The sequence below is a fragment of the Mirounga angustirostris genome, unplaced genomic scaffold (assembly GCF_029215605.1).
Source record: "Mirounga angustirostris isolate CCGP_5_RB_7025 unplaced genomic scaffold, mMirAng1.0.hap1 SCAF_6, whole genome shotgun sequence".
NCBI classification, from domain to species: Eukaryota; Metazoa; Chordata; class Mammalia; order Carnivora; family Phocidae; genus Mirounga; species Mirounga angustirostris.
In genome coordinates, this window is record NW_026991714.1 from 63,559,516 (window position 1) to 63,573,630 (window position 14,115).

A 14,115-nucleotide genomic window follows, 5' to 3' on the forward strand; every position below is an offset into this window, starting at 1 on the left:
AAATACAGACTAAAAATACAGCAAAAAGATCAATGAAACTAAGAGCTGGTTCTTTGAAAAGATGAGCAAAATTGACAAACCTTTAGCTTGACTCACCAAGAAAAAAAGAGACAGGGCTCAAATAAATCAAAAATGAAAGAGAAGTTACAACGGACACAACAGAAGTAGGAAGGATCGTAAGAGAGACACTGTGAGCAGATTAGACAACCAAGAAGAGATGGACAAATTCCTAGAAACACAATTCTTCTGAGGCTGAATTATAAGGAAATAGAAAATCTGACTAGACCGGTTATTTTACTAAGGAGATTGAATCAAAAACCTCCCAGCAAACAAAAGTCCAAGACCAGACAGCTTGACTGGTGAATTCTACCAAACATTCAAGGATTTAATACCTAATCTCAAACTTTTCCCAAAAAAGAAAGAGGAGAGAACACTTTGAAACTCATTCTACAAGGCCAGCATCACCCCAATACCAAAACCAGACTAGGACACCACAAAAAAGGAAAATCACAGGCCAACATCCCTGATGAACAGAGATGCAGAAATCCTCAACAAAACATTAGCAAACCAAATTCAAACTACATTAAGAGGATTCTACACCGCGATCAAGTGGGACTTTACCCAGTGATGCATCAGTGGTTCTACATTTGCAAATCAGTCAGTGTGATACACCACATTAACAAAATGAAAAGTAAAAGTCGTATGATTATTTCAGTAGATGCAGAAAACCATTTGACAAAATTCAGCATCCACTTATGATAAAACTCAGTGAAGTGGGTAGAGAGGGAAAGTACCTCACTGTAATAAAGGCCAAAGGTGACAGGCCCACAGCTCACGTCATACTCGGTGCAGAAAGATCAGGAGCAGGATGCCACCCTGCCATCACCCACAGCGCTGTAACCAGTCACCCTGTGCATACGTCTCTTCGTACCCAGCCAGTGTGTGTCAGGGGTGGATTTCTACAAGGGGAATCACTGGTTGAAGCCTAAATGCAAAAGTAATTCTGCTACATAAACCACTACCCCCGTAAGAAATGTTTTCCATCATGACACAGTATGTACACACACGTACGTGTAATGCGTTAAAACAAATGTCACAGCTAGCCCTCCTATCTATAATCTAGTTCATTCTGAAAATTCGGGTCACAATCTGAATGACTCACGAATGGGTCTGGACTCGAAGTTTCGAGACATTGGCTTGGCGGAGGACCAGCACGCTTCCGAGAGGGCCGGGCCGGGGGTTTGTTTATAAGCTGGGGGACTGGTCACAGACTGGACTCCACCACTGAGAACTCAGCCCATGGGGGTGGCCGTGTCCCAGCGCAAGTCCCTCTACCAAAACAGGAGGCTGCCGCGGACAGTACTGCGTTTTCAGCTGATCAGGGCCACACCACCAGGGGTTGGGAGGAAGGTAGCTTATTGAGCACAACCAGGACATGGGAAGTAGGTTGAAGGAAGTGAGTAGTCAGCAGCGGCTGTATGCTGACCTCTATGCTCCTCGCCACTCCTTCTGTGCTTAACCTGCAAATATGCAGCGCCCCCCCCCCTCCACGTGTCAGGTGTAAAATACAACATAATACTTGTTGGCCTGGGTTTCTTTGGGGAGAGAGATGGGAGTGGTATCGGCTCGGCTTTCCCCCAGATCAAGTTCACGGACACATTTCTCAAATTTTTTTTTTTTTTAAAGATTTTATTTGAGCACAAGTGGAGGGGCAGAGGGAGAAGGAGAAGCAGGCTCACTTCGCACTAAGCAGGGAGCCCGATGCGGGGCTCGATCCCAGGACCCCGAGATCATGACCTGAGCCGAAGGCAGACGCTTCACCGACTGAGCCACCCAGGCACCCTCAATATTTTTAAGTTCTCTCTACCTCTAGTGCTGCCCGGCCAGGTGATCAAGTTTGGTCAAAACATGCCATCTCCCCTCAAGTGAGACCACTTGCCCTGTGGTTAAGACAGAGACATCGTATTTAAAGGAAATGTAACCTTTGTCAGGTAAGGCTAACCCTTTAGAGAGAAAAATTTCCTTGCTTCATTACAGGTACCAGTTTATTTACATTTTCACTAATTTGGGGGCATAAGATACCTTGACACCTTTCTCAAGTCATCAACTAAGATAAGATGGCCTGATCCTAATCTGTGTCATGACTGGAGGCAGAACCACCAAGGGGACAGGGGAGCATGGGTCCAGGAAGCCCAGTGTTGTCTACAGACAGGCAAGAGGGTTAAGAAGGAGTAAAGTTCGTTGTGGAAGGCCTGATTCTTACTATCTGAGATAGACGGGGCCGTGGCTTGTGGCTTCGGAGTCCTAAGGACAGAGTCAGGGCGGGAAGTGGGCAGAGAGCCACACATCGTCAGCTGGAAAGGCCCCTGCTGGCCCCACATCTGCTCCCGCCATCCCCAGCGGAGTCTGCAGACGAAAGCCAGCCGGGCGTTCCGGCCCCACTCCTGCCGTGGACTCCCAAAGCCAGGTCTGCGTCTGGGGAGCTGTTTCTCTCTCTGCCGATTCGAGCCCCTGGGGAGAAGTAGGATGGGGACAGAAGTCACAGGGTAGATAGAGATGCAGAAAGTGAGCCACATGAACGAGGCTCCGCAGAACGGGAAGGATGGGGCTGCCGGAAGGGCCCAGGCTCCAGAGGCCCAGGTGCAATGTTTCTGGGGCACCCACCTGCCTCCGCCGCACCCCCATACCCTGGCACTGGACCAGGCCCACCTCATTCATCTTACCTAACACCACACCCTTTGTTGTCCATAGATTCTCTGCGGGAAAGAGATTCCTCGCTGGATCAATCGACTTGCCTACTTCAGCTCCTGTATACCCTTTCTACAGAGTTGCCTCCCCAAGGAGTGGCTCACCCCCGCGGCCCTGCAGTCCAGTGTCAGCCAGGAGCTGCAGGATGAACTAGAGGAGGCCGAGGACGCCGCCGCATCCGCCTCCATGGCCAGCGCTGCAGCGGGCTCCAGACCTGGGCGCCACACCAAACTATAAACGTCTCCAAAGTCACACCTTCAGAGCTGTCTCTGACAGTTGACTATCAACTAGAGAAAGTAAAAGAGTAAGCGTCCTCTGGATATTTTGTATGCAGAGATGGCTCTCCCCCCAATCCCAGTTTTTCAGCTCAGGATTATATTTGTAATCAAAAGAATCACTTGGCGCAGGAGGGAGAACTTTGTATGAAGCTTCCCTCTGGTTTTTTTTACCCACTTGTAAATTTGGATTTACTTCTGTTTTATACGAGCTCTGTTAAGTTATGTTTACAGTATTTTGTATCGCTGTTTACAAATCTTGCATGGACTCCTGCCACCGTGAAAGAAGAAAATCTTCATGGCTTCAGAAACGAGGCAGGTCATCTTTGTACACTTCCGACAATTGCTGGAGCTACGGTGTTAACACTAGGCACACGAGGGATACTTGAGCGGTGAGAGTCGCCATCACCCGCTTGAGGATGGTCTTCTAGATCTGTGTTTGGGTTTGTTCACGTTCAGGACACAGAGGGCAAGGAGCACCCGTGGCCGAGGGTGGCAGCTCCCTGCCCCACAGAGGAGCGCGCTGCCCAGGCTCCCCCAAATCCGGGGGGTGTGGTGCTTGCATCCCAAATACCAATCCACCTCAGCAGCCTGGTCCCTTCCTGCGTCCGTCCGGCTTGGACCCCTCTGATTCCATAGTTAAGATGGTTTTCGTTAAAGATATTCTTGCTAGTCACTAAGGAGTATTTTTGCACACGTGTTGGGAGCTTCACCTTTATTTTAATACCTCCCGCTACCCCCCTCCCTGCACCGGGCTGTGACAACGGGGTAGGAAGATCCTAAGTGGCAGCCTTCTGAGTAGCGGTGTGAGTTGACATTCAGCTGCTTTTTAACTGTTCGGGCTGCCTTTTATACGAGACCTTGAAAACTGGAGTCTCAAGTAACACTGTCCACAAAGTGAATCATTTGATATTCCACCATTTTATGTACCATTTCAGACAGAGTGTGTTGGAGTCCGTTGGCTTGTGATGGGAGTAGCATCCCCTCATCTTAGAAAACCGAGTCTCGTTGACTTTTTGTTGAAAGATATTTGTGTGTCTTAAAATTCATCTTTTTCTGTTCTCTCAAATGTGTCTCTTACAGAAACTACTCTGAGAAAGAAATTGTCAACCGCAGATAAGTCCTCATTAGCAGGGACTCCGTCTGCTCAAATCTACTCCCAGTTTGACCCTTGGATGTAAGAGCCAAGTCATTACATGTCAGATTCAATTCTTCTGCCTTAAGAATGAATGTCCTACATAGAATATTGGATGCAGCGTATAAATTATCCAAGGCAGTGACTTCAGCTCTATAGAGATTGTTAGTTTTAAAGGCACCTACTTTTATTTAAACTTCTAGATTGGATTGTTTGCTATTGTTCTTTGTAAAGATACATATCTTTCAGTAAAGGACATTTTTAACTTTTCCATCAGCTGATTTTGATTCATTTTATCAACTGAAGCACACACTATTCCTAGGGAAACCAAACCTTGGGTTAGAAGCTTTGACCTGAGAAAAATGAAGCCACTTAACCTAATTTATGCTTTTGTTCTGTTTCTGGAGAGGAAAGCCTTGACCATTCTCCCCTCAGTTCTTTAGAGGGTGCAGAGCCCTCACTTAAGAGACATGACAGAAGGAAGAAAGGAGTATAGGATCTTTGGGAGAAGTTGACTTGGTTCAGGCCTAAAAAGGAGATTTAGAATAAAACACTAAGACTCCGGCCATGTGTCTGTTCCCTCAGAGGAGAGTCCTAGCACCAAAACCCAGGTTCGTGGAAAGTGTCTGAGGCAGTTTGCTTGGGATTTTTTTAAATAACGTGGTGGATGACAGTTGTTTCTCATCCATTCAGATAAACGTGATTTTAGTCCGTGCTGCTGACCCACATAAAGGAGTGGCCATCCGTTAGACCCATCTTGGTGAATAGCCAGGAACACCCCATCTGTGCTAATCTGGAATCCAGCACCTCGGCACACAAACAATTTCACCACTGTTCTGTTGTGTTTACTTTGATCTGCAGCATTTGGAGTGAAAAATAGCGTGAAGGGGCCTGGTAGAAATAAATAGTGGCCTGAGGCCATTTATCATACTAGCAATCAGCATATAAAATTCTGGATGTGAGATTGCTTGCAATCCACTTGTACTTGAGGTTGTCTTTACTTTAGAAAATCTCATTTAAACCAGTTCCCCTCTATAGTTCAAAGTTGAGGTTGGACTTAATGGACTAGCATTTAACCAGCTTTTTCTTGCCCTTGCCGGGAAAGAATTGTGTTCTCAGCCTGATCTCTGTTCAGAAAAATCCAGTCATTTAGATACATGTGACATGACGGAGTCAGAGATTGTCTTTGTAGCGGGAACCAAGCGAAACCCATTTCTCATGGTGGGTTGGACGGCGACAGTGTGGGAGGGCCAGAAGCTACTGGTTTCGGTTTGTTGTCAGTGCACTTGGGTTGGTTGGTCGGGGTTTTGTCAACCCTAAGAAGGGGGCATCGGCTTTGGACAGTGGCCTCTGGAACTGTAGGAGGTGGCGTGGAGAGAGCCCCCGCTGGAGGCCTGGCGCCCAGCTGAGTGTTGCTCTGGCCCACAGTGATAGCACACAGCTCCCTTCACCAGCATCCACACAGAGCAGGGTCCGGTGTTCGCCGATGGGCGCCACCGCGCACAAGGAGAGTCCACGCTATGCCCAGCTGCGGGACTCCGTGCCCATGGCTTCTCTCCATCACAAAACGGGTAGAGAAACATTCGCTGCTTCAGGGCTCGAATCTGTGTGTCTTCTTACGGCTCCATTTCTGCAAGATACTCGGTCGTTTCGATGCGTGCGTGCTGTGTTTCTTCTGCCATCGCACATTCTTCCCTTCCCTACAGTCCTAGGTGCGGCTCAGTGATTAGACTCGCCTTGTCAATACACATCTTCACTGTTCGAGAGGTGTTACAGCTGTTAAAGAATCTTCATGAACCTGAAGATAATTTCTTGTGAAGTTGAATGCAAATGTACTGTCATTCATAGTGTTTATATGAAAAAAAAAACCAGGAATTTCACTTTTGCTACCTTGATATAGCATTGGGCTATCATGTTAACAACATTGAAATACATCGATTTATTAAAAAAATACTTTTATAAGAAATGTTTTCTAGTGCTTTCTGACTACAACTGTGACATACTTGTGTTAGAGGGTGGGTGGTAACCCTTAAAACCCAAGGCTCCCATCTGCTCTGTGGATGCGGTCGGACCCTCTTGTATGACTCACATGTGTGCTCTAGAGCCCAAGTCCATGGGCCAAGTCCTTAGCTGCCAAAGAGCATAACCCCACTCCTCACGGCGGCCGTGGGTGTCAGCCCCAGCTCCCAGGCCATGAAACGGGCTGGGAGGGGAGACACGTCTCTGCTGTCCACCCAGAGTGCAGGGGAGGGGTCGCAGAGGGAGAGCCCCCCTCCCGCGCTTGCTCACACACGCACCCCCCCATCTTGGAGCATCGAGCATGCAAGAGCCTGTTTCCTATAAACCTGTTCGCTTCTGTTTAGCACCTCCAACCTGACCCTTCTCTTTGCTGGCCGCCTTTTTTTTTTTTTTAAAGATTTTATTTATTTATTTGACAGAGAGAGACAGCGAGAGAGGGAACACAAGCAGGGGGAGTGGGAGAGGGAGAAGCAGGCTTCCCGTGGAGCAGGGAGCCCAATGTGGGGCTCGATCCCAGGACCCTGGGACCGTGACCTGAGCAGAAGGCAGACGCTTAACAACTGAGCCACCCAGGCGCCCCATTTTGCTGGCCTTCTTGTACCTAGCATTTCCCTCCACTAACTGAAAAACTTCTCTTGAATTAAGTATTGTTAAATAAGTGCTGGCGGTCCGCTCCTTCTAAGAAGGAACGACAGACAAGGCATTCGTTCTCCCCTCAAGCGCAGTAACCAAAGGGAACCCCCCCCCCCATCTGAACAGGTTCCTAACAGACTCTAACAAGTTGGTCACAAACTCAGATCTGGTCAAGCAACTGGTCTTGTCTGCAGAGAAGACGCCAAATATACTGAAACACAATAGCGTTTTTTTCCCCCATTATCCTCCTGTTCTAAGTTTGCGGCAATCTAACGGCTTCATGCTGTACTTTCCAAGATGTAACTTCGACACGGGCGGCTACTTCCTTCCTCAGAGATTCTGAATCCAGAGAACTGAACCCTCTCAAACTTGTCCCTTTGATCCTTCCCAAAAAGAACACCCTCCCAAAGAAGATCGCGCGTTAACCCCACACTGGGCAGTGGGGAGAGTTCCTTCTCGCCAAGGCCAAGGGGAAAGCGATTGAGAGTTAAGAAGGGCGGTCTCTCAGCTCAACCATGGAGACCTTCGTTTCCGGAGGCTGCACGGGTGCACCTGTCCTCGGCAGCCGCGTCCTGATGGGGAGGGCTCTGCGCTCCCAGTCAGCAATGTTCCATTCCCATGCGGTGGAGGAGCTACCTTGAGCTCTTCTCTGGCCCCCTCATTCGGGAGCAGTTGCCGGGTTCCATCAAACGCTTCTGGCCCCTTGGTGGCCCCAGCTAGGGGGGGCCGTGGCTAGTTTCCTCACACCCCTGACTCGCAGCGACGGTGAGAGCTAGTGCCTGGGCAGCCTCCAGGTGCTCCTTCAGCTGCAGCCGCACCGACGGAGGCACCGGCCTCGGCAGACTGTCCTTACCGCTTTGCGGACAGGTGGGCCCTGGAATCCTGTTAGCCAAGCCGCTCAGCCAGACCCCTCAGATGGAGGGAGTTACGACCTCTCTGCTTGCTCTGCACTGGGAAAGGAATATGCATTGGGCAGGGCAGTGAAAAATTCGACAAGGAAAAATTATTCCATCTACCTAGGGCCCCCAGTCTATGTGGTTATCCACCCAAATGGGGACTGAGGTTTTCGATCACCAAATTGGTATAAGAAAGACTAAGGCAAGCAGGGCTGCCAGACTCAGCCTTAATCAAAGATAGGACACTCTGGCCTCCCACTTCCTCCCCCAGGGTCACGAGTGGGCGCCACGGAGAGGCCCCAGCAGTGGCCCCTGGTGGGCAGCTGACAATCCACAGAAGACCAGCATCCCCGCAAATACAAAAAGTCATCACCTCGCATCTGGAAAGGCCAGTGGATTTTGTGGACAAGACAAAGTAGAAAAGGGAAATGGTCTTATTGTAGCCCTGCTGTGTGCGCCTCAGAGCAGCACGGGGCGCGGTACTCACATTACTCCATGTAACCCGCACAACAGCCTATGACCCGATTCCTGCTTTGCACAGAAACAATCGAGTGCGCATGAGCCCAAGACCACGCACGTGGCATAGGAAACGCCCGTATTGGAAACCAGCCCATCGTGAAGCTTCTACTCCTTCCACTCAAGCACACTGCTTGGGAATCCGTGGCCCACCCCGGACCTGCTAAATCCGATCCAGCATTTGGACAAGACTCCAGGTGATTCACATGGACATTTAGGTCAGAGAAGCCCTGCTCTGTCCATTCCTGTGGCTCGAGCCTTCTCTGCCCGCAGAAATGACAACTCCTTAGCCCGTCGTCTGTCATTCACAAGGGTGTCTGAAGGACCTGGCAGGTGAAATCTCCAAAATTCTCATGGGTTTGACTGAATCCATATAAATGACTTGAGGAGCATTCCAGTAAAGCATAAACTTGAACCCACTGGAGCGGCTACAAGGCGTAGTGACCTAGGGGCCCCTGATGCACGCACTGGGACTCCGGACTGTCCTTTGAGCTGTTGCCCTCCTGCCTGCGAGAGGCCACCAGGACCGCACCCATCACACGGCCATCCCTAGGCAGTCGGCACTAGAAGTCCAAGCTCGGGCCACCCTTGCTCGGTCTGCACCCCAACCACTCCGAGCATGCCCAGCCACTCATCCTTGCTGGGCCCCTTCCAGTGCGCCCAGTGGGACTCCCAGGCTAACAGGCAAGCACCCCAGTAGCCTCCACTTCTTCAAATGTCTGCTTCCTCTGAGACCCAGCTGTCCCCGGCAGGTGCGCACCCCGAGAGTGTGTTCCCCCACCTGCCATTGCTGCTTCCACGCACTTCCTCTCCTCCCTTCCCTGCCAGCTCTGCTGAGCCGGGCTCCCCAGTGCTCCCAGCTGCTCCCTCACGCCGTCTGCCCTCCCTCCTCCTGCCCATCTTCCCCTCCACCTCGTCCCTGTCCTCATTCGTTCCCAGGGACTCTAGTCACACAGATAGCCATCCTGTGCCCTCGCCCCACGTTTCTGCCCCCGGGCTCTGTTGTCACTGGGGTCGGACAATCCCTCCTGCCAGACAGTCCTGCCCCCTCCACAGTCATTGCCACATCAAAAGTCCGTGTGCATTTCGCCCCTGGGGTGTAGGCGGTGGGTCCCTGGTTGAGAACCATTGTCAATGTCTCCGCCCCACTTCCACCTGCACTCAAACCTTGACCATGTTGCCACCGCGACTGACCCTCTGCCAAATCTTCACCTCGAACATCTCTGGCCACCAGCCCGCGTGGCTCCGGCGCCCTTGTGGGTCCGCTGTCTGACGCTCCAGGTGACACCGTAGGCCCTGTCGCCTCAGATCTCCCCCATGTGCTCACACATCCGCTGAGAACCTCGCTGTGTGCCTCCAACACAGACACAGCGAAGGCAGCCGGCCCCTGTGTTGCGAAACCCAGTGCCCCCTCCTCTGCGCTCTTTTACTTTCACACAGAACATTCCACGTCCCACACGCTTGGTCACCAAATGTAGAGGCGTCCCCACCCCAAGCAATTCTGTGTGACACCAGCGGGGTGTCCTATGATTTAACTCTGTTCTTACACTGTTGTCTACCTAGAGGTGGTGCCAGACCCCACAGGTCAGGGCTCAGGTGCCAATCGCAAGTAGTATGTCCCAGGTGACCACAACCTCTGTCTGACTTGGCAATAAATCAGAGGTTCCCACGGCCCCTTTCTTGAGCCTAGTTGATTTGCTAGAGCAGCTCACAGAAGTCAGGGAAACACATTTACCAGTTGATTAAAGGACATGATGAAGGACAAGATGAACAGCCAGATGAAGAGATGTGTAAGGCGAGGTCTGGGAGGGTCCCCCTGGAGCTGGGGCGTGCGTCACCCTCTCGCACGCGGAAGTGTCCACCACCCCCCCGAGGCTCCCCAAACCCTGTGCCATAGGGATTTTATGGAGGATTCTTCAAGCAGGCAGGATTGATCATTACCTCCATTTTCATACCCTCCCCCTCTCTGGATAAGTGGGAGGTGAGGGTGATGAAAATTCCAAGCTTCTAGTCATGGCTTGGCCTCTCAGGTGACCAGCCCCCGTCCAGGAGCCCACGCAGAGTCACCTCAGGAGGCCTGGAGATGCTCCTCGTGCTCTCACCATGGAGGAATTGACGGGTTTCAGGCGCCCCGTGTCAGGAGCAGGGGCAGAGCCAAGTGTCTGTGTTTTCTATTAACTCACAACCTCCCATTTCCCAATCTACACCTGAATTTGTACCGGTAGTCACTGTCCCTGTCACAATGGGAGAAGGTCTCTTACCGTTCCCAAAGGCCAGTCCCTCCCTTAGCACTGGATCCCATGCTCCCCCGTCTGCCCGGCGCTTGCTCCAACATGATTCCCCCCGCCCCCCACCCCCCGCCATCCTGAGCTCTGTGCTCATCATCCCTTTGCTTTTCTTTATGGTTTTTACACCCACATATTCATCCCTAGACAGTATGTTGTTTGGTTTTACTTACTTTAAAACGTTATATAAATGGAATCCCACTGTATATGTTCCCTGTGGTTTTTTAAATTCCGTGTTTTTTTTTAATTCATGCACATGAATGTGTGTAGTGATAGTTCATTTGTTTTCACTGCTGTATAGTATTCTGTCGTATAAACATCCACAATTTTATTTACAGATTCTACTCTTAATGGACACCTGGGCCATTTCCAATTTATTGCTATTATGAGCAATGCTTCTATGAATATTACAATGCATGTTTCCTGCTGCTCATGGAAAGATTTCTCTCAGAGTGGAATCACAAGGTTGTAGGGAATGTACCTGTTCGACTTTATTAATGTAGAAAAAACAAGGCCCTCTGCTTATTACACTTTTATTAAATAAAATCCTCTCTCCACCTGCTGCTAATCAAACAGAGTTCCACAGGCTCGCTATTTTCTTATAATGTCATATAATGAAATTTCAGAGCCTAGCCTTTAAAAATGTTTTTTCATTGTTAACTGAAGGAGTCAAAGAGGTGAGAACTGTCTCTTACTCTCGCACGGCCACTGGGAAGGAAAACAAAGCACAAAGAATCCGATTGGTGTGGTTTGAAGAACTTTCCACAGAACGTCTTGTTCTAAGTGGACATGTGTGAACAGTTATCACTGTTTGTAACCCTGTTTGAGCAGCAGAGTCCTGGTAGCTGCCCACACTTTGGAAATTGTTGACACGTCCTGTGCAGATGACCACGTGTGAGTATAACCTCCAAAGGACAGCTGTATTAGTGGCTCGTCTTATGTGATAATTCACTGATTCAACCATAATGTTGCAAATGGCATCTCAGTAGTCCTCCAGGTTCCTCCTCTGCCACATGCATTTTGGAGAAACCAAAGCCCCTGCTAGATATATATTATTTAACAAACCAGCTAAAAGTTCTTGTGGCATCTTGTTGGCACTGGGTCATCAAAAGTGTTTTCCACAGTGGCTGTCCACTCCCACCAGCAGAATATTCTCTTTCCCGATACTCCACACCTTGCCCGTACCTGATATGACTGGACTCTTCAGTGCTGGTCAATCTGGCAAGCGTAAATTGCTACCGAGGTGTGCTTTTGATCTGCATCTTCCTGATTGTTAATAGGATTGAGAATCTTAAATGTTTCTGGGCTAAGTACTTATATCTCCTTTTCTGTGAAATGTCTGTCCTACCCTTTGTCTATTTTTCTATTAGGTTATATGTCTTTTTCTTGCTGATTTGTAGGAAATATTAACATACTCTGGCTACTATTCTTTGACAGTTCTATGTATTACAAATATATTCTCCCAGCTGGAGACTTCTCTTTTCCCTGTCTTTAAGGCGTTTTGATAAACAGAAGTTCATTTTAAAGTAGTCAGAAACATCAATATTTTTCTCTATGGTAAATATTTTTGCGTCTTAAGACATTCATCTCTCCCCTTAGATCATAAAGATATTTTCCTACATTTTCTTCTAAATATTTTAATGTTTCCTTTATACATCTAAGTCCTCAATTCATCCAGAATTGATTGTGTGTATGTATGTGAGGTAGAGATCCAATCCGGTTTTTTTCCCATGTGGATAACCATTTGCCCTAATGCAATACACTGAGTAGACTGTCCATTACCCACTGATACGCCAGTCGCATTTTCTGTTAACCAGGTTTCCGTGTATAGATGAGTCTCTTTCTGGGTTCTCTCTAGTCCCACTGGTCTATTTACTATCTCCAGACTAATGATACACTATCCTAACTGCTAAGGCTTTATAATAAGCCTCGGTATATGATAGAGCAGGAGTGCTTTGGTTAGTCTTGGCCCTTTTCCATATAAATCTTAGAATCGGCTTCACAAATTACACACACACACACACTTGAAATTCCATTGAATTTATATATCAACTTGTAAAGAACCAACATTTTTTTTTAAAGATTTTATTTATTTATTTGACAGAGAAAGACATAGGGAGAGAGGGAACACAAGCAGGCTGAGTGGGAGAGGGAGAAGCAGGCTTCCCACAGAGCAGGGAGCCCGAAGCAGGGCTCGATCCCAGGACCCCGGGATCATGACGTGAGCCGAAGGCAGACGCTTAACAACTGAGCCACCCAGGGGCCCCTAGACATTATTTCTTAAGGCACATTTAGGTTCACAGAAAAATTGAGCAGCTAGTACAGAGAGTTCCCATATACATCCTCTCTTTCTCCTGTTATTAACAGCTTGTATTAGGGTGGCACATTTGTGATTTGATGAATGAATTAATACATTACTAGGAGATAAAGTCCACTTACATTAGGGTTTACTCTTGGGGCAGTACAGTTGTATGGATTTTGCCAAATGCATAATATTATATATGCAAAATTACAGTATCACACAATAATTCCACTACCCTAAAAATCCCATGTGCTGCATTTCTTCACCCTCCCACCCACTAATCACTGAGGTTTTTACTGTCTCTATAGTTTTGCCTTTTCCAGACTGTCATATAGTTGGAATTATACAAGATACAGCATTTTAAGATTGGCTTCTTTCACTCAATAGTATGCATTTAAGTTTCCTCTACGTCTTTTCACTAAATAATATTCCAGTGTACGGATAGACCACAGTTTGCTTATCTATTCACCTACTAAGGACATCTTGGGTGCTTCCAAGTTGTGGCAATTATAAATAGAGGTTTTTGTGTGGACTTAAGTTTTCCGCTCCTTGGGTTCATACTAAGTAGTGCAATTGCTGGATCACAGGGTAAGACTGTTTCACTTTGTAAGAAAGTGCCAAACTGTCTTCCAAAGTAGCTGCCATTTTGCCTTCCCACCAGCAACGAGTGAGCGTTCCTGTGGCGCCACATCCTCACCGGCACTTGGTGTGGTCTGTGCTTTAGATCTGAGCCATTCGAACAGGTTAGCAGTAGTATCTCGCTGCTGTTTAATTTGCAATTTAAGTGGGCTGTGTGTTTTCTTATTGTTGAGTTTTAAAGCTCTTTGTATATTCTGGATAACAGTCCTTTCGCAGATGTGTGTTTTACAAATATTTTCTCCCATTTGTGGCTGAGGTTGGTTTTTAGAGCTAGGGTTTTTATCCAACGATCCTGCAAAACTCTCTTGGTGGTTCTAGTTATATATGTGGGATTCTTTGGAGTTTTCTACATGGACGGTTATATCATCTGCAGGCCACAGTTACGCCTTCCTTTCAAATCCATAGAACTTTTTACATTTTTTTATTTATTTATTTATTTATTTATTTATTTATTTATTTATTTATTTATATGCTTTAGCTAAGACCTCCCAAACAATGTTGCCTTGATCCTAAAGGGAAGTTTTAAGCATGTCAAGTTTTCGTCAAGCTTTGCTTCATGTATTTTGCCAGCCAGTATGGCGGGTGCTATTTAATCTGGAGTAAAGCTTCAAAAACCGGGGTCGCCAGGTACTTCAAAGTAATAATGATGGTCTCATGTATTAATTTG

The 14,115-nt window shown here is 48.0% G+C and overlaps 1 protein-coding gene across 5 annotated transcripts in view; it reads left to right on the forward strand.

Moving 5' to 3' along the window:
- DESI2 (desumoylating isopeptidase 2) overlaps positions 1-6,124 on the forward strand; it is a 46,435-nt gene extending 40,311 nt beyond the window's left edge. For 4 of the 5 annotated variants that reach the window (XM_045877583.3, XM_064594424.1, XM_064594425.1 and 1 more), the window contains one exon: positions 2,752-6,124. In XM_045877583.3, coding sequence (XP_045733539.1) covers positions 2,752-2,985 — 234 coding nt within the window. In that variant the 3' untranslated portion in view covers positions 2,986-6,124. The remainder of the gene's footprint in view (positions 1-2,751) is intronic. The other variant, XM_064594426.1, reaches the window with a different exon arrangement.
- Positions 6,125-14,115: the final 7,991 nt, after the last annotated feature.